This window comes from Pseudochaenichthys georgianus, chromosome 12 (genome assembly GCF_902827115.2).
Source record: "Pseudochaenichthys georgianus chromosome 12, fPseGeo1.2, whole genome shotgun sequence".
NCBI classification, from domain to species: domain Eukaryota; kingdom Metazoa; phylum Chordata; class Actinopteri; order Perciformes; family Channichthyidae; genus Pseudochaenichthys; species Pseudochaenichthys georgianus.
The window spans coordinates 28,377,629-28,397,828 of NC_047514.1; the positions used below are offsets into that span (position 1 = coordinate 28,377,629).

A 20,200-nucleotide genomic window follows, 5' to 3' on the forward strand; every position below is an offset into this window, starting at 1 on the left:
CCTCAATCGTGCGGCGACATTCGCATCAACCGCTTCATGCTCGCCGTCGGCGCGAATTTGCGTCTGTCCGCATCTCTGAATTGACTTTAAGCCTCTTACACACCAAACTGACACCAAAGAACACGTCAAAGAACACGCCTCGCGACAACGCCTCACGACAACGCCTCACGACGTCGCCTCACGTCTTGGCCATGTTTTGCACTGGAACACACCGCAAAGACTACAGCCGACGGCCAAGTAGCACGTACGATCTGCCCATGCGTGAATGGCAATAACTCTCCTCACCAGCAGGCGGCGGTAGTGTGTATACGTCATTCAAAAGAGGCAACAACCGGAAGACAGACTGCGTGATACACCGAGAGACGAAGAACACACTGCGTGATATAAACAAACAACAAATAGCGTGTCCGTTCCATTTCACTCTACAGCGAGAAGCTCACGGGGCTTTCCCGAACCTGTGTCGAGAGCTGGAGTTAAATGAAATCTCAGATTTGCCTTCTTAATAGTTTGTTTGGGTCCCTCACCGATAATCGGCTCGGTGTGTAAGAGGCTTTACATGTAATCACTCCACCCCCAAACATCGCATCGCGTTCCGGTGTGAACGCAGCATAAGCCTTAACGAGCTGCACAATACACACTAATGTTAAAATCTGAAGGAGGCCTCTATACCAAGCTCCAAACTAAGTTAAATATCTCAAAAAGTGTAAAATATATCAAAATCCTGAAGAATAGGTTTTATAGCTGAAGGTCTTGTGAGCGTTTTAAAGTTGGAATGAAGTCTCTAGCTGTAAGTAATGTATGTGGAAGGACTTGCATTTGGCGCAAGGTGTAGGTAAAAGAGGATTTTACGGTTCCTCCCATTGAGTTACATGTTAAAAAAAGAGTTTAAAAAGCTGAATATTTCAAAAAGTATAAAATATTTTGAAAAAGTTGAAAGTTTCCCATCGTGTGCTTAAAAGGCTGAATATTTTTGATATTTGAATGGTTTCTGTAGTAAGTAAGTATGCTGAAGTTATTGAGAGCCAAACTATTTGGTGAAATAATAAGAAATGGAGGAATAAAGAAAATAAGAACTACAGTGCTGTAAACAGCATTCACACTAATTAGAACAGTGTAATCTGTACTTTGGTCTGATGAGACAACCCAGTCTCACATCTAAATGTAGAATTCGTATTCCAACGTATTCCACCGAGAATAAAACGAAGTTCGGCCATGTTTTTTTTTTCTGCAGGGAGAAATGTGAAGATCACGTGACATAGACGCCAGCCATCGGAATGAATGGTGAAAAAAAACGTATCTTACAATTTCAGAGGCGTTTTTGTAGAAATACTACGTCATACGTTGTGGACCAACGTAGTTATTACACGTTTTTTTGTGAGACTGGGTTGGATGAGACCAAATTTGAGTTTTTTGGTTCCAACCTCTGTGTCTTTGTGAGACGGAGAGAAGGTGAGCGGATGGTTACTGCATGTGTGGTTCCCACCGTGAAGCATGGAGGAGGAAGTGTGTAGGGGGCTTTTCTGGTGACACTCTTGGTGATCTGTTCAAAATTCAAGGCACACTTAACCAGCATGGCCACCACAGCATTCTGCAGCGCCATCCCCATCCCATCTGGTTTGCTCTTACTGGGACCATCACTTGTTTCTCAACACACAATGACCCCAAACACACTTCCAGGCTATGTGAGGGCTATTTGACTAAGAAGGTCATGGAGTCTGCGTCAGAGGACCTGGCCTCCACAATCACCTGACCTCAACCCAATTGAGATGGTTTGGGATCAGTTGGACCGCAGAGTGAAGGAAAAGCAGCACCCCTGGGAAGTCGTTCAAGACGGTTGGAAAACCATTCCAGGTGTTGACTTCATGAAGCTGACTGAGAGAAGCCAAGAGTGTGCAAAGCTGTCATCAAGGCACGCCTGACTGATCAAATCTATTGAAGAAAGAATTCAAGTCGTTTGCCCACTGAAAGTCCCCACTGACCTGGGAGTCTGGCTCTTTGTAGCCAGAGATGGTCTTCAGGCCTCTCCAGACTCCGCTGACGTTCCTCTGCTGCGGCTGTTCCTCCATCCTCTTCCTGTAGCTGTTTTTCCCCTCTCTGATTTTCCACCTCAGCTCCCTCTGTACAATCATCAGCTCCTCTCTGTTCCCTGGTCTGAAGGCCCTTTTTTTGTCCTTCAGGAGAGCCTTTGTTCCAGAGATAATCCAGCGTTTGTTGTTGGGGAAACAGCGTACAGTGCTGGTGGGTACGACGTTTTCCTCACAGAAGTTAATGTAATCCGTGATGCAGTATGTAAGGCTGTTGATGTCCCTGTGAGAGTCAGTGAACACATAACACGCAGTAGTGTCAACACCGTCTTTCAGGGCCTCCTCAGACTCCTCAGACCACCTCTTCACGGTGCGTGTGGGCACCGGCTGTCTGTAGACCAGAGGAAGGAGGTGAACCAGGTTGTGATCAGAACTGCCCAGGGGAGTAAGGGGGGATGAGCAGGGTCGCCTTAATGCACGGGCTGACCTTGGCTGAAGCCCAGGGGCCTACGGAGATCGGGGGCCTATCATGAGCCAATTAAAATTAAAATTAAAATATTTTCAGATGTTTTAATTTTTTTTTAAATAAACAAAGTCTTGGCTTTCAGAATAGGAAACTTTTATTTCCAAAATCACTATAAATACATTTTTGAAGCTTGTAAAGGGAAGAAGTCTTGGCTTTCAGAATATTAAACTTGTTTCGGCAAATTCAGATGATAAATACAACTTTGAAGCTTCGGCATAATGACAAGCGGAGAACGGAGTAACTTAACGTCACAGCAGGCTAAACAACAGCCGGTGTTTCTCCTGAGTGTTTTCCCCGGGAAACAAACAATACACACAAACGCAAAAATACACAAACACACACACGTATACACGCACGCACGCACGCACGCACGCACGCACGCACGCACGCACACACACACACACACACACACACACACACACACACACACACACACACACACACACACACACACACACACACACACACACACACACACACACACTCCTGAGCTTCCCCCAGACCAGTAATCCAAACCAAAATATCTTCCCTCCGTAGTATTTTGATCATTTGCTCCGCTAATCAATCAGATCGATGGATTCCAGAGATTATTCTCAAAAATGATGACTCCGAAACAGTCAGTGGGCACCACCTAACAGCCAATCAGAATGAGAATATGTTTCACATGTGATTTATTCAAATTGCGAGTGATTGAGTGACGGATGAAGGTTGTTTAGGAGAAAATGTCAGAGAAGAAATTGTTGAGGAAAAAGGAGTTTGGAGACAAGCAGCTATTACAAAGCATGTCGAAGCTTACAGGTTATTTTAAACCTGTAGGCCAGGATGAGGAGGAAGGACAGATGAGTTCTGTACCGAGCGGCAGCGGTGCCGGCCGCGGCGCCTCGGGGCCAAGTAGGCCGTCTGGTTCTGATAGCGATGGAATAGCTGGAGAGGAAAAACAGACAGGAGGGACATTATCCGTTGGAGGAGATGAGAGGACGACGAGGACTTGCTACGTTTAGGGGCGCCAACGGCAACCGGACAAATACTCGAGGGAGGCCCGATACGTCACTCATCTGGAGGAGAGGACCAGGCGCGCGCAGAGCAGAGTGGAGAAGTGCGATCACAGAGCCTGCCGAGGCTATACATGACTTTGATTTGTTGTTTAAATAGGGGGCCTACGAAACCCATCAGGCCCTGGGGCCCCTTATATTAACAAAAGTAGTACCCCAAACGACGATGTTGTTGTGTGCTTTTAACCTGGTCCACAACATGCGAGCCGACTCTGCTATACAATATAGCAGAGAGGAACTTCTACAGTTCAGAAACGTTGTGGACAACAGCCCACCGTCTGGGCTGTCCTACCTGAGAGACGCAGGAGGAAGACAAAGCGAGGGTCCCGGGCAGGGCTGCTAGTCACACTGCTGTGGTGTGCCCTCATTTACTGTCATATGCCACTGACCAGTGGTGGAAGAAGTACTTCCTTTACTTAAGTACAAATATAAATACTTTGGTCTGAAAAAACTTAATTTCAAGTGAAAGTCCTGAATTGAAATGTTACGTAAGTAGAAGTATAGAAGTATTGCCAGCTAAATGTACTTAAAGTATCAAAAATCAAAGAAGTCATTATGCACCATGGCTGTTTTTAAAGTATTATATCATTATAGAATATTAAATGATTACTTATGAATTCCTTACCTTTAAGAACATTTAAATGTTTTAGTTTGATAAGTTAAGACAATGTAATATATTTGTAGTAAAATACTGCATTATATCATATCAAAATGTGAACAGTAGCTGAATCTCTTTGGTTTAAATAAATGTACTGAAGTCAAAAGTACAATACATGTTGCAAAATGTAATGGAGTAGAAGTATAAAGTAGCATTAATTGGAAATACCCATGTAAAGTACACGTATGACAAAATAGTACTTAAGTACAGTACTTGAGTAAATGTACTTAGTTACTTGCCACCATTGCCCCTGAGTATTGGCAGGTCACGGCAGTATGCTGATGAAAGTGATGTGGTGTCATGTTCCCCAGCAGGGACTGTGCCACCTGGATGGACTGCAACACATTCAGAAGATAACCTCTCCTTGTTGAGAAGAGTCGGAAAAGCTACTTAACATAAGGTACAATTATATACAGCTCATGTCGTTTTTTTCAAAGAAATAAAGACAAGCCTATATTATATATAAGACTCAAGATTATTTGTATAGCCCAATAAAACATTAAGTATCTCGATGGATGACAGCAGGACAAATGTTCCCATTCAAACCAAGCTCAATTATAATAACAAGGCAATTCATATAAAATTGTTAGTTTATTTAAAAACATATTACAACAAAGGGACTGCAATGCAACAGTCAAATCTAATCTAACAAGTCAGAAAAAATATCCAATGAGTCCAATACAATCAGCATTGTAGTGATGACACAGATACACCATACATGACACTATACATTATGTTTGTACATTATTTAATATTCTTTATATAAGTTTGTCCTTCATAAATAAATACATGATCTGAGTAACCTACGCTCAACATAATAAAGTATCCGACGGGCCTTATGGCCAGAGACTATTCACGTTTCCATCATTTGTACATGTCAATAAATACAGATTAATCAACAAACAAGTCTCTAAGGATTCAAATGTATTTATGTTGGTAAGCTTTCACAAATGAGCAGAGGTCGAGATGTTGAATGATTTTAAATGTCCATGCTTTCAACACAACAACAACAACATCAACAACAACATTCACGTCTGTTGTATTTGGCACGAGCGCTGTCCTGGAGAGCAGCTTGATGGAACGACTGATCTGAAATCCAAGCTCTTAAAGAGGCTGGCTGACTGCAGCTACAGACGGTTGCTCTTCTGAGTGTGTCTCCTCGAGAACTGGCAGAAATGTAATGTCATGTCCACTTCCTGTAATGTGTCACCTACCTGTGTCGGTGTTTCAAACCTGAGCACTGACTTATTATGAATCCTAAGAGGCACACATAGCTTATAAATAATATGTGATTATAAAGCTAAATAAAACCTACTTTGAAGACGCATCAGTGAGACTGAAACAATGCACAGTAATTCATGTGTTATTCACCATCACAGCATATTCTCTATACAAGATAAGCACCAAATGTAGCTTTGTGGATGAGATCGAAGCCCTCCTTTATTAACACGCTCAGACGATCTTTTTTTAACAATTTCAAAAGCTGCCCTACAAACACGTTCCTGTACTTCAGGGACTTGCACCTCAACCCGTCATGGACCTCCATCAGGCGTTCAGGGACGCCATAGCCTTCACTAGATCTGTGCAGCTCCGCTACAAACTTCATGAAGTTGGCACCCTTCGGGTTACAGAATATAGCAAAGTTCAGATAGACGAAATAGAAGCCATCCTCAGGAATCACAATGTACGGTGTCACATTGCTGGCTGGTTCAAACTCTGAATCCCACGTGATGACCTGCCCTTCAGGGCTGCTCGTGTTACTGTAGGACCCTGCAGGAAGAGGAACACGGTCAGTCACGGTTTCACGTAGACGCTTAAAGTCCTCCTGTCACTCCTTCTGCGAGAACCTCACACACTGTCTCTGTGTGTGAGGTTCAACAGAGACAACAATGCCATTTCTCACCATAACAAGAATACAAATATAAAAAATAACAAGGAACAACATTAAATATATAAAAATAGCAATATTCACACAATTTGATATGACACAGTTGCAAGTCTAATCTGGTACACTAAAACTGATGAATATATATTAAAAAGGAATTAATATAATACAACAGTACAAATATATACAAGTAATACAAATAACATAGCAGCTAGTAGAACAAATGAGTGTATTTAGATCTGTAGATCTGATTACGGTTGATTGTTGAGTTGTATAATGTAATGTGTTATAACTATTACAGAGTATCCATCAGACACTTAGAAATCATTATTAAAGCATCATCATTCAGTATGGATAATACCATGATGCACTGTGGAAGTGGTTCCTGCATTGTGTGTCACGATCTTAGTTATGTGTCACGGTTTTAGTTTGGTCTGTCTTGTCATGGTTTTATTTGTGCAATTCTGTGTCTTGTCTTCCTCCCGTCGTTAGTTTCCCTGTGTGTCTGATTGTCTGATTGTGTTCACCTGTGGCCCTTGTGTTTCTCCTCCCGTCGTTAGTTTCCCTGTGTGTCTGACTGTCTGATTGTGTTCACCTGTAGCCCTTGTGTTTCTCCTCCCGTCGTTAGTTTCCCTGTGTGTCTGACTGTCTGATTGTGTTCACCTGTGGCCCTTGTGTTTCTCCTCCCGTCGTTAGTTTCCCTGTGTGTCTGACTGTCTGATTGTGTTCACCTGTGGCCCTTGTGTTTCTCCTCCCGTCGTTAGTTTCCCTGTGTGTCTGACTGTCTGATTGTGTTCACCTGTGGCCCTTGTGTTTCTCCTCCCGTCGTTAGTTTCCCTGTGTGTCTGATTGTCTGATTGTGTTCACCTGTGGCCCTTGTGTTTCTCCTCCCGTCATTAGTTTCCCTGTGTGTCTGATTGTCTGATTGTGTTCACCTGTGGCCCTTGTGTTTCTCCTCCCGTCGTTAGTTTCCCGGTGTGTCTGACTGTCTGATTGTGTTCACCTGTGGCCCTTGTGTTTCTCCTCCTGTCGTTAGTTTCCCTGTGTGTCTGATTGTGTTCACCTGTGGCCCTTGTGTTTCTCCTCCTGTCGTTAGTTTCCCTGTGTGTCTGATTGTCTGATTGTGTTCACCTGTGGCCCTTGTGTTTCTCCTCCCGTCTTTAGTTTCCCTGTGTGTCTGACTGTCTGATTGTGTTCACCTGTGGCCCTTGTGTTTCTCCTCCTGTCGTTAGTTTCCCTGTGTGTCTGATTGTGTTCACCTGTGGCCCTTGTGTTTCTCCTCCCCTGCCCGGCTGTTTCTCGTCTCGTGATTACCCCTCCCTGTATTTAGTCTCTTCCTGTGTTCGGTGTTGGTTCATTATTTGTCGTTCACGTCTCCCTTCATGTTGGTCACAGTCACCTTTTGTTTGATGCTACCTCATGCTACAGTACCTGTTCATGGATTCTTGTTTTTTCAGCTTTTGTAAATAAAGTTCGCCTTTTGTTTCATTTTGAAACCTGCTTCCCTCCTCAATCTGCCTTTGGGTCCTATTATTCCCCAACCATGACAATTGTTTATTGCACTGCTGATGCTCCGGCTGTGTGCAGCGCTCTCCTGACTCACAGACTCAGGATGTCTCGCAGCATTTGGGATCTTTTTTCTTTGAAAGTCTTTTTTGTTTGAGATTTTGTAAACGAGGCGGGCTGTCATATCAATTCATACCAATACTGGCCATATTTTATTTTATTCTATTTAATTTGTACAGGTATATCTATATTTCATGTAAATATTGCTTTATTTTATTGTTATAATAGCTTTCTTAATATATTTTTTTATAATAATTATAATAATTTTCTGGTCCATTTATTAATAAAATGCATGAAATAACCGTCAAGGGTTAAAATAATTAAACTTAAAACATACAGTTTGTGTTTCAGGCAGTGGCGGAAAGTGACACAGTATCTACTCAAGTATAGTACTTAAGTACAAGTGTGAGGTACATTGCAGTATAATAAGTTATTGAAATTAGCTCCACCTTTACCAGCTGTGATAAAACACATCAATAATCAATAGTAACCCAGTAACTCAATGTATATGATTCTGAAAGAGTTATTACACATAAGCAGTACTTTTACTTTTGGTCCTTTAAGTATTTTTTGATGCAGATACCTTTGTACGTAAAGTAAGAGTAAGTTAAGTAAGACCTTTACAGTACTTCTACTACCACTACTGGATTCAGGCTATATCATGCAAAACAAAAGTCATGCAAAAATAAGTGAAATGTCCAGAAAACACTCACTGAGACTGACGTGCAGTCTGGTGAAGCTCGTTTGAGGGTCACCTGTGGAGTGAGAAAGAGAGCGGAGAGTTCAAAAATGTTGCTCGCTTGCTAATCACACTTCAGGGAAAGCCTTCCACGAGAAAGCAAAAAGCACGAGGAAGCTCTTTTGGTGGTGCAATCCAACCCAGTCTCACGGCATTTCGTGTTCACCAACACGATTTTTAATCTATTGATTCGTGTTCACCAACACGATTTGCCCCTTTTTTTCGTGTTGCACAGCACGATTTTAAAAGCAATGTATTTCTACTGGTAATGTGTTTCGTGCCTGCAGCACGTCTTTTTCTCCGGTCGGGTCGTGGAAGACCCGAAGCTGTGTGGTTCATAAAAACATGTTCTTACTCAATATCAAGCCACAATTATTGTTTTTATTTTAAATCGTATAATTTCGGACTTTTGTAGCCGTCTGTGAGGAAAATAAATGGGGCTCAGAGCCTCAGGATACTGAAATCTGTATTTTTAAATATTTTTTTCCTTCTAATTTGTTATTCTTTTCAAAATAACACAGTGTTATTTACTCACCAATAACACACAATTATCCTTGCTTTTATTTATTGGTTTAATTCCATAATCTCGGGCTTTTTTGGCGTCCGTCAGGAACTGAATTTCAAAATAAAAATAACCGGAAACAGACGTAGGCCTATAAGGGACATTTCGAACATCATTGCGATTGTCAACATTTCTGAGTTTAGGATGGCCGAAGACACTACACTACCCATAATCCCCAGCTATCGTTTAGGACTACAGTCCCCGTAAGGTTAGCGTCAAACAGCTGTGTGAAATGGAACGAAACCACGCCAGACTATCCAAAACTGGAATCGAACACCCCTCCAGAACTACACATGCTGGCTATTGTGTTTCGCAAAATGTTCTATGGGACGTCTCTACTGAACATTTTCGTTTTTCCCACAATTAGAAGTTGCCATTATTAAACACATTGGTGTTATCAAATGTAAAACATATAATTAATAAATGGGTGAAAATCACTTGTGTCCATAATGCGCAGCATTAATATATACCCACATGACAGCTCATTGCTACTTTGTAATTCTACTAGGTGAACCTGGTATTTTTACTCCACTGCATTTATTTGAGTTACTTTGCAGATTCTGATTAATTATGTGAAATATAAACAACCCTTAAATCAGACTTTAGTTACACCTGAGTAAAATTCAGGTAAGGTGATTGTCAAGTGCCAACAATCAGGAGAGATATTTGATAGTTGGTGCTTGAGAAGACTAAATGTATCTGCAATTGACATTAATGGAAACAAGTAATAAAGTATATTCATTACTCGTTATTCTCTACTAATAGTTAATTAAAGACTGTATATTATGGCTATTTTGCACATCCCTTTCAAGATTTTCAAAGGTTTATTGACATATCATACACAACTACGGTGTAGTTATGCAATGAATGAAACACTTGGGTCACAGGTTCCTCAACAGTGCATTACAAGACATCTATCAATATGTGTGTACCTCCACCATTAAACTGTCATATTCTGCACATTTCTTATTCTATCTACATACATAAGAGTATAATTAATGTGTATAATATCAGTTAAAATAAGTGCTTCAACATAGTTAACATTGCAGGAGAGCAATATATTAGACGTTAATTACTTTGTCAGGCTTAATATTTAATATTTAATGTTTAAATAAAGGTTAATCCGTTTTTCTGTTTTGCACCTCCTCCTATTAATATCTTTGTACACCCTGCACTAAACTGTTTTATTGTAGAGATCACTTATAGTATCTTCTTGATTTTTTATATTCTATATTTCTATATTTATACTTTCCCCCGATGAAAGTATGTACTCTTAATATTTTTTTAATCAAATATAACACATAAAAACAATAATTCAATAACGTGCTTTAACCACTAGGAGGTGCACACAAGGTACACACAGCCATAATAACTTTGTATTATTAGTGTGTATGTACAACATCTGAAGATGTATCGTTTTATGCATGCTTTCACATCATTTTACAGCAATATTGCTGTACTATTTCAGACTCAGTATTTACATTCTTACATTAAAAGAAAATCAGTAATATCTGTAAACACTACAGTCCTTTTCTACCAGCTGTGCACCGTTATGGTGTAAATATAACCTATCTATGAATTATATCAAATGTAAAAGTCAGCCGAATTAGTGTTGATACTGCAAGGAGACGTATTGTGTGAAGAGAAATTGAAGATGTTGTTTAATTGTTGATATATTTATGATCCACGTCAAGTATTCAGTTTCGGCGGCATTTCTTCCAGTTTTTCCAAAGGTCTTCTCATCAGGGCTCTTTAAATAAAGAACTACGGCAGATCTGTAATATGTAATGCAGCCGAACCGTGTATTACAATGCCGTTATGTGATGACTTTCAAAGAGAAAAGCAAGAGCACTCGGAATTAAGTATTATTTTATACTTTTAAAATGTTTTCCGGATTTCATATCATATAAACACCAAATCCCAGCATGCATTGCGGCTAACACATCCAATCAGCGAGCTTAAAACCATAGCTGAGGATCTTGGGTAATCGCTCGAAATGCCTACGTCTGTTTCCGGTTATATTTATTTTGAAATTCAGTTCCTGACGGACGCCAAAAAAGCCCGAGATTATGGAATTAAACCAATAAATAAAAGCAAGGATAATTGTGTGTTATTGGTGAGTAAATAACAGTGTGTTATTTTGAAAAGAATAACAAATTAGAAGGAAAAAAAGATTTAAAAAATACAGATTTCAGTATCCTGAGGCTCTGAGCCCCATTTATTTTCCTCACAGACGACAACAAAAGTCCGAAATTATACGATTTAAAATAAAAGCAATAACTGTGACTTGATATTGAGTAAGAACATGTTTTTATGAACTACACAGCTTCCGGTCTTCCACGACCTGACCGGAGAAAAAGACGTGCTGCAGCCTGCAGGCACGAAACACGTTACCCGTAGAAATACATTGCTTTTAAAATCGTGATGTGCAACACGAAAAAAAAGGGAAAATCGTGATGGTGAACACGAAATGCCGTGAGACTGGGTTGTGCAATCACACCTCATGTGATACTGAGCTGGGCTTTGAGCAGTCCTTCTACACCTTTAGTAAAGTGAATGACACAGCATACCTGCAGGAGGACATCTCTCTTGCTTGGAGTAGGCTGGACTTTGCTCAACATTGATCTAGGATTAAAAGAGAACACTTCTTAGTTTTCTTGTTGCATTTTGTCAGACACCTTCAATTGCTGCTAGCTTGTTGGGAACACAGTCCAAATGTGATGGTGTGTTCACAGTGACAGCAGGAGCGTCCTCACATACAGTGGGTCACAGGGGCGGACTGGCCATCTGTAGAATCTGGAGAACCACAGAACGGCCGGTCGTCAAGGGCCGTTGACGGCCGGCACTTAAAAAAAAAAGAAGGTTTAACGTCATAATTTAAATTGCGCTGACGGCCGACAGAGGGCGACAGCGGCCGCTAATGCAGTTGTGTGGTTCTTATGTCAAATAATCACACACGAAGAAGAAAAAAGACCGGCCACACGATACAAATACAAATCAAAGAAAACGAAAAGAAAAAGGTGGGCCGAGAAGGCAAGAAAAAAAAGGTGAAGTCACTCGCAAGTGAAGCATATAGATGTCGCAAATTGACAGACCTTTTTGGCAGCAGCGCTGCTACAAGCACTATCAGCAGCAGCTAGAACAAGTGCAAGATGATGAAGAGAATGATGAGGGCACGAGTTCAGATATCATTACAGCCAGCCTCCTGCGTTCATGATGAGGGACAGAGTTGAGCTGCTGGAAGAACCAGCTCAACTGGCACATACAAGTGCAGGGCAAGAGCAAGAGGTGGGTGAGAATTATCCCTTGAACTCAGTGGCGTTTTCTCCTGGAGGCCAAGGGAAGCCTGGTTTTTTGGATTGTAGTTATAATTTTAATAAATAAATTAAAACACTTCGTTTAGTTTCGGTAATTATTCTGCCAGCCCATCTCTCCCGCATTCTCATTGAGTATTTTACAAAGAGTGAAACAGCGCCCCTCTAGATGTTATGGTGAAACAGTAGATTGCACTCTCGAGAGGGGCCAGCCGAAATTGGCTTCCCTTGGTGAAATTTTTTTGAGGGATTGACCAATCAGATGAGGCTCACGTCATGCCTCACAATCCAATCAAATCACATCAACTTCAGTTCGTACAGTAACTGTCATCACTGCCCTTAAAAAGTAGCAAGCAACTGAAGCAAGTGCAATTATGGAGGGTGCAGATTTGGAGTATTTCATCAAAAAGAATTGTACTAAATTTCAGCTACAGGCAGCAGCAAGTACAAATTAAATCTGATGACAGGCCAATGATCAAACTGGAGCTGTGTACAGAGAGGAAAAAATGAGTGAATCGGACGTAAAACTTTAAATAATAAACAGCGGATTTCTAACATTTGACATTTCATGTGGCCGGATGGCTCAGTTTCCAGGGCTGAATTGTAGTCCCAGTCCGCCCCTGGTGGGTCAGCACTTTCTGATGTTGTAAAGCGTATTTGAGCACTGGGAAAATCGCTATAGAAATATGATGGATTATTATTATTATTATTATATGTTTGGTTATCTATCATTTATAGTTCCTCTGTATCCTCTGAGATGTATTCTGCAGTGTGACCTGGAGGGTGTGTTGTCTTTAATGACGTATGGGATGCAATGAGTTTGAGCAGCACTTTTACCAATGTGTTCACAAACACCATTTCAATGTTTTATCAGAGGGGAGAAGAACTCAGATCTTGTACATAAGTAAAAGTAGAAGTAGCAGAGAGTAAGAATACTCTGTTACAAGTAAAGGTCCTGCAATCAAAATGTTACTCAAGTAAAAGTATATAAGTATTAGCATCAAAATATACTTAAAGTACCAAAAGTAACGGTACTCATTCGACAGATTGAAATACCCAAGTACAAGTCTCTTAACATTGTATTTAAGTACAGTTATTGAGTAAATATACGTAGTGACTCTAATAACCCTCTGCATCAGTAGAGATGCAGTTTGCTGTGCATCGTGACACAAATCCATCTTCACAGTTGATCATGGAGTTAAGGGAGGTTCAAAGTTCAGGGTTTAAGGTAACAAGAGTCACACATTCATACTATGCAATCTGACAGTGATGTTTACATGCTCTCATCATCAATGTGTAGAATCAACTAAAGCTCTATGAATATCAGGAAACATGAGCCAATAAAGAGAAAGCTTGGAACGTACCACTTCTTCTTTGGATCCACTTTGTATTACCCGCGCCCACATGGCGAATACGAGGAGCGCCGTGCAGCCGAGCAGCAGCAGCAGAGTGAAGAGTCTGAGGCGCGTCTCCTGCCTCTTCATTTCCAGGCAGTGCTCCATCAGCACGAGCACAGACTGGTCTGGGCCCAGATTCATCCCCACATCCCCATCAGCTTTCTCAGCTGAGCCACGCGTTGCAGTCAGAGTGTGTCCCATAGCAGCTGTCCTTCTCTCTGTCAACGTGTGTGTACACTCACAAGAGCTCCTCTCCTGTGATGCATCGTGCAGGCTCTTATATTGGCATCTGAACAGTGGGTTGCGGCCTACCGCCTCCAACACTCTCCTCAGTCTGGGGTGACCTCATCTGGCCATGGATGCAGATGTGGGAGAGGAGGAAGAGGAGGAGCACAGAAGGGGGACCCAGTCTCCAAAATATGCAATGTGCATTCCAGTCTGGAGTAGTCAAAGTAAGGGGTATGTAAGGGGTATGTAAACCAATATCAACACAACAATAAAACAGATGAAGACTTTTCATTGTGTTGATGTAAATAGATGTGTCCTCTTACTACCATCGGTGTTTGGTTGAAAAAATAGAAAACAGAAATGATTGAGTTAAAGGTGGGGCAGGTAAGAATGGAGGAACCAGCTGGAGTGTGCTAGAATTTGAAAATACACAGCAAAAAATCTGCCCCTTCCTTCAGACTTCCTCACAGAGCCCCTCCTCCAACACACACGAACGCGCACGTGACCAATGAGGGCACGAGATAAGCTTGTGCACAGATGGAAGGCTGACAGGCAGGTAGGCCCTCCAGTTACTTTAGCCGGCTCAGATGATTGGTCGTGCTTTTTACCGCACCACGGCTTCCACAGATGATGTTTCTTTATGGATTTATTGTCAAAGCATTTCAGATATTCATTGCTATCGGGACGTTAAGAGCATTCCATGGAATATAACAAGTGTATCTCGAGCCGGTTTCTCAAACTTACCTACCCCACCTTTAAATCTAGATTCGTTTTTTTTTAAGAAGTATTAAGTTGTTTGGCCTCATTGTGAGCAGCAGATGTAGCCATGCTGCTGGCTGCTGAACGCTCCGCTCTGACGTCTGGCTGCAGCGCTCATGATATCAGTTTTCAGATGCGGCTGCACGAGGCTGAGGGAGCTGAAGCAACAGTGATGTTACCAGGAACCAGGTGAATATTGTTTTTGACTTTGTCCCTTCAAGTAAGAAGTCTCACTGTCAACTAAACCTGCTTCTTTCTGGCTGATGATTACACCTGTGAAAAAGAAACTACTGTATTGTAAGATTTGCCACAATGTTTCCAAAACCTTTGTTTTAATAATACCTTTACTATCTTTATGTAAACTGGTGACCCCTTTCATTTTATACTAACAACAATACATAAAATGACAGTAACGATCTGATAAACTGAACTATCAACCCAAACAGTGAACAGTAATAATCTATCAATCAATCAATGTTTATTTCTATAGCCCAATATCACAAATGTTACATTTGTCTCAGTGGACTTCACAGTGTGTTCAGAATATCAGTAGAAAACCCACAGTTTAAAGGGAACATGGGAGAAACCTCAGGGAGAGCAGCAGAGGAGGGATCCCTCTCCCAGGACGGACAGACTGCAATAGATGCCGTGTGTAACAGAAGATGTGTGCAAAACAAGCAATTTGAAAGAATTTAGGAAAGATTATTTCCTGTAAATATTGCATCAGAAAATTCTGTCTGTATTGTAATGTTGTGTCTTTAATCATTATTCAAATGTTTAGGGCCTTTGTCAGAGAATTCCCTGCGCTCTTCTCCCTGCATGTTTCTAATGCAGTACTGCTCAGAGAGAGGCTGATCATGTGAGATATCTGATACAAATCCGAACTTTAAAAAAGAACACTTTGATTTTGTTTTATTCACAGAATTAAATGAAAGGTCAACTGTAATTTATTTTACTACAACTTTTCAAATCATGATGCCCCCCGGAAGCTTTGCCGACCCCTAGTGGGTCTGGACCACCACGTTCGAGACCAGTGCTATACAGTAAATACAGTATTATATATATTTTCGTACATAAGATATTCATATTTATATTTTCACATGGGTTGATTAATGATACTAGAATAAAGAGAGAGTAAGCCACGTGGTGTGCCGCTGCTAGAGGACTTGATCTCTCTTTTTAAGTTATGAGTTCCACCATTAAGAAAATCCTGAAGTCACATCCCTTACTGTTGCCTTAGAGTTGCATCAGTGTGAGCGAGTCCTGACTCATCAGTGCTGTCAGTGTGTTGTGGAAATGTACAGCAGACAATCAGTTCAGCGACACAGCTTTTACCCATCAGGCAAAGCTAAAGCACAGATCACACAAATCAAAATCATCAAGACAATTATGAAAAGCTTCTGATTCACGGTTGGTGGCATCATCAAAAGGAATATGCAACTTTTAAATTTTTTTTAAACAATATGTTTATTAACTGTCATTCTTTTAAACGACAAGACACTTTTACTTACAACAACAACAACAAATACAAATAAAACATTTGAAAAACATAGGCAAAGACATGCCAGGAAATCCTTACAAAAATTAAATAAAATTGAAATATATAATAAAAGACATTAAATGAAAATGAAAAAAAACAAAAAAACAATTGGGCAGTAGCATCATTATCCTAAAAGGTGTACATAGTCACAGCAGATTAAGAAGTACTTTACTTTTCCATTCCACCAGATCGCTCTCATGGATTCCCATTGTTATTTCTCGGCATGTTTGACTCATTAAAGGTCACATGTCATGCTTTCCCAGTTATCACCCGTCCCTTGTAGCTTGTTCTGCATGTGAACGGTCTGCAGTCACAAACCCTCAAAGTGCACCCTGTAGGGAGTACAGCTCTAACACAGAGAAGACCTGTCTGTGCTCTAAAAGGTCATTCAGGGGACCTTTCACCACCACTTCATTAAATGCATGGTTGCAAGATACAAATTTGAATTAATTGATTTAGACAAACATTTAAGTTGGCAAACATTAATTTATAAGTTGTGTTGACGTAATAATGTTGGTAATTACATCAACTTAATATTGGCGGATTTCTGCGTTAATTGACTTAAAACTCAATTCAAGTTGTAGTAAGTAATGCAATTGATTTTAACATGCCTGGACAAGTTCCGATAATTAAGACGGTGTATTCGAGCACATAGGCTGAAGAAATACGATACAAAGGACTTTTTTTAAGTTGAGTGTCATCTTTTGTCATTGAAATACAGTAGATAGCCATAAAACACTATGTCGCTATAACTCCTATGAAAATGTTCAAAAAGTGCTCAAACTTCACATGTGTGCAAACAGTCCAGCCGTGAAGACATCTACGGGACATGCCGTTGTCATGGCAACACAATGCCCGCCATGAAACACGGTTTTCTCATAACTCCAGTGAAAATGCTCCAAATGTGCCAACTGCTAGGACTGTCTTAGGGAAGACAGCTTTTAGATGCGCAGCTCCTCTGTCTTGGAACAGTCTGCAAATTCAATGGAAACTGAGCAATCTGGTGCCACTAAATGTTTTTAAAGCTCGGTTGGATGCCTTGGGATCCCCCAGTCAGAGCTGGTTGATGTGGCCAGGGAAAAGAAAGTTTGGGGCTCTCTGCTGGAACTGCTACCCCCGCGACCCGACCACGGATAAGCGGGAGAAGATGGATGGATGGATGGATGCTACTCAATCGGAAGCTATTGGTACCTGTTTATGTGGATAATTATGTAAATGATGCTGTAAGATGTCCTTTTGTTGTTCTATTTATGTTTTTATTAGGGCTGTCAACGATTACAAATTTTAATCAGATTAATCACAGTTTAAAAATTAATTAATCAGATTAATCACCATTCGAACTATGTCCAAAATATGCCATTTATTTATGTATATTGTTGTGGGAATGGAAAGATAAATGAAAGATGGCGGATATATCCATTTAACATACAGTATGTTTATTATAACATTTTCTGCGTGTCAAAATGAAAGACAGCTCTCACACCTATCAATCATCAAACCGTGGGGTCTTAATTCATTACGTGTTGATTTCTATCAACGGGGGAGTACTTCAGGAAAGTCGACAGAGGGGGGGGGGGGCGGCGGCGGTGGAAAGTGGAGTACTTCGTGACCACAGAGTGTGAACGTTGTGATCAGCTGTTTTAGCGCAGTTCTCCAGTGAAGGGGGGAGTCTCCTCCGCAGCCGGTTGGCGTAGTTTTGGCACAAGTCCGTTGTACAGACCGACGTTAACAGCAGCCCTGTCTGTGCACACGGAGACCGACTCTGTCGTCCGGTGATCGAACCGCCTCTGGAAGAGCTTCACAAGTACGTCGGTACGCAAATGCGCTTTGTGACACAAGTGACGGTACGCATTTCAGATTACGCACATAACCTGCGACCAATTATGTGCACCCCTGTACTAACAGCAAAAGTATTCTCCGTCGGGACTTCCGGCAACAACACCACGCCGTTATCAAAGATGTTCTATTGAGAAGACGATAACCTTCGTGACAAAAGTTTTCAAAACCGTGGCTACTGAATCAATCTTACTAACTGCTGTCTGTGCAATGTACTCCACGCGAGTTGGCAGACTTTATTTTGCTTACTTTAACATCATGTCTCATGGTGGGGCTAAGCCATTTCTTGGTATGGCTGTAGCCTACCCCAGCCATACCCTGGCGCTGCACTGGTGGCACGTATGGGCGGGCCATTCTGCACATGAGTTAAATGCGTTAAAGTATTTTACGCAATTAATTCAAAAAATTAATTACCGCCGTTACGCGATAATTTTGACAGCACTAGTTTTTGTGTTTCATGTGGAACTACTTGAGCAGGTCTCCCTTGAAAAAGAGATCAATGATCTCAATGGATTTATCTGTATAAATAAAGGTTTGAAATGAAATGAAATGGCCCAAAACTTCACAGGTTTGGTAAAGATGCAGCCATCAACGCGTATCTAAGCGTATTATGGGATTTCATCAAATGCCGTTGGCATGGCGACAGATCATTCACCTTCAAGTTAGTTCAAAAGTTTGGCAGTTCAAATATTCTGATGCTTTTCCCAAGCCTTTTTCCTTTCTTTTCTTCTCTCATCACACATTCAAGCCCCCAGTGTTCATGTATCATTTCAATCTAAATGATTCATTTCTTCTTACACATTACATTTCAGCATAGCAGTTTAGCGTCAGCTTTTCAGCATAAAGCATCCCCACTAGCAATTTCTTCAGGAATTGCATTCTCTAACAACAATACTTGCTTACCCATATGTTTGATACAGTATTGTCACGAACGAGCTCAGAATCAAAGTACAACACACAGGAGACCAGGGAAAAGTCGGTAACCGGCTATATTATTTGCAGTTATTGATGAATAGTTCTGGAACAAGGCAGATAAGGCAGGACTGACCAACCGGCCGCAGACAGCAGGTCGGGCCAGGCCAGGGTTCCAGGAGGAGGCGAAGCAGGAGAGCAATCTGGGAAGTAACGCAGGAAAGACTAGCATGTTGTATTACATTTGTGGCAACTGTGGCTGCGAGGGAGTGCGGTCGTCTTTCAACCAGAAGGTTGTGGGTTCGATCCCAGCCCATGCAGTCAACATGTCAATGTATCCTTGGGCAGATACTTAACCCTGGAGTTTGCTCCCGATGGCATGGCCAACGGTGTGTGAATGTGTATGCATGTTAGTTCCAAGAGTTATATACACTGCTCTGTATGAATGGGTGAACGACATGTAGTATGTAACGCTTGAGGGGTCTTAAAGACTGGATAAAGCGCTATATAAGTACAGTCCATTTACCATTTCCAGAATAAGCAAACAGCATTAGCTGATTCTGATGTTATAATAAGTACAACAACCATAGTTTTCAACATGTTTCTTTATTGTCAATATATAAGTTCACAGATGCAACAAACTAGATGTTAGGCTTAAAGGGACCTATCATGCAAAATGCACTTGGTGTACGTCTTTCATACATGAATATGTGTCCCCGGTGTGTCAGGGAACTCACCAAGTGTCAGAAAACACAACCCTCTCTCTTTTCCTCCATACCAAATCTCTAAAAACGGGGCTGCAACAGAGCTGATTATTATTAGAATTTTTTCTGACGTCAGAAAAGGGGTGCTCCGCCTATATGGGGCAACTCTCCACCTATCAGAGGAATGAGAGAACCGCTCGAAAGCGCTGGAGATGCTGTAGTACATATGCCAGGCCTGTAAGTGGCGCTGTAGCAGCCCTTGCAAAAAACAGGGCTGCTACAAATAGAGCGAAATGAGGCATGGCTAAAATGCATGATCTGTTTGGTATTTTGAATAAAAAACTTCACAGACATGTTTATATAGGTATGGCCCTACAATATATGTTTCAATATAGCATGATAGTCCACTTTAAGTTTAATAAATAGTCAGAATCATTCTAAAGTTTGATATGTGAGGGTATTGCACTTATCAGGATATTGGCAGTTTGATTCCCTGTT

The 20,200-nt window shown here is 41.2% G+C and overlaps 1 protein-coding gene across 1 annotated transcript; it reads right to left on the minus strand.

Moving 5' to 3' along the window:
- Positions 1 to 4,904: 4,904 nt before the first annotated feature.
- On the minus strand, positions 4,905 to 13,924 carry LOC117455903 (uncharacterized). The gene is made up of 4 exons (XM_034095533.1): positions 13,691 to 13,924; positions 11,583 to 11,637; positions 8,425 to 8,466; positions 4,905 to 6,030 (listed from the first exon to the last, which is right to left on the minus strand). The coding sequence occupies exons 1-4, from the start codon at positions 13,922 to 13,924 to the stop codon at positions 5,648 to 5,650; spliced, it is 714 nt and encodes a 237-aa protein (XP_033951424.1). The 3' UTR covers positions 4,905 to 5,647.
- Between the last annotated feature and the right edge of the window lie 6,276 nt (positions 13,925 to 20,200).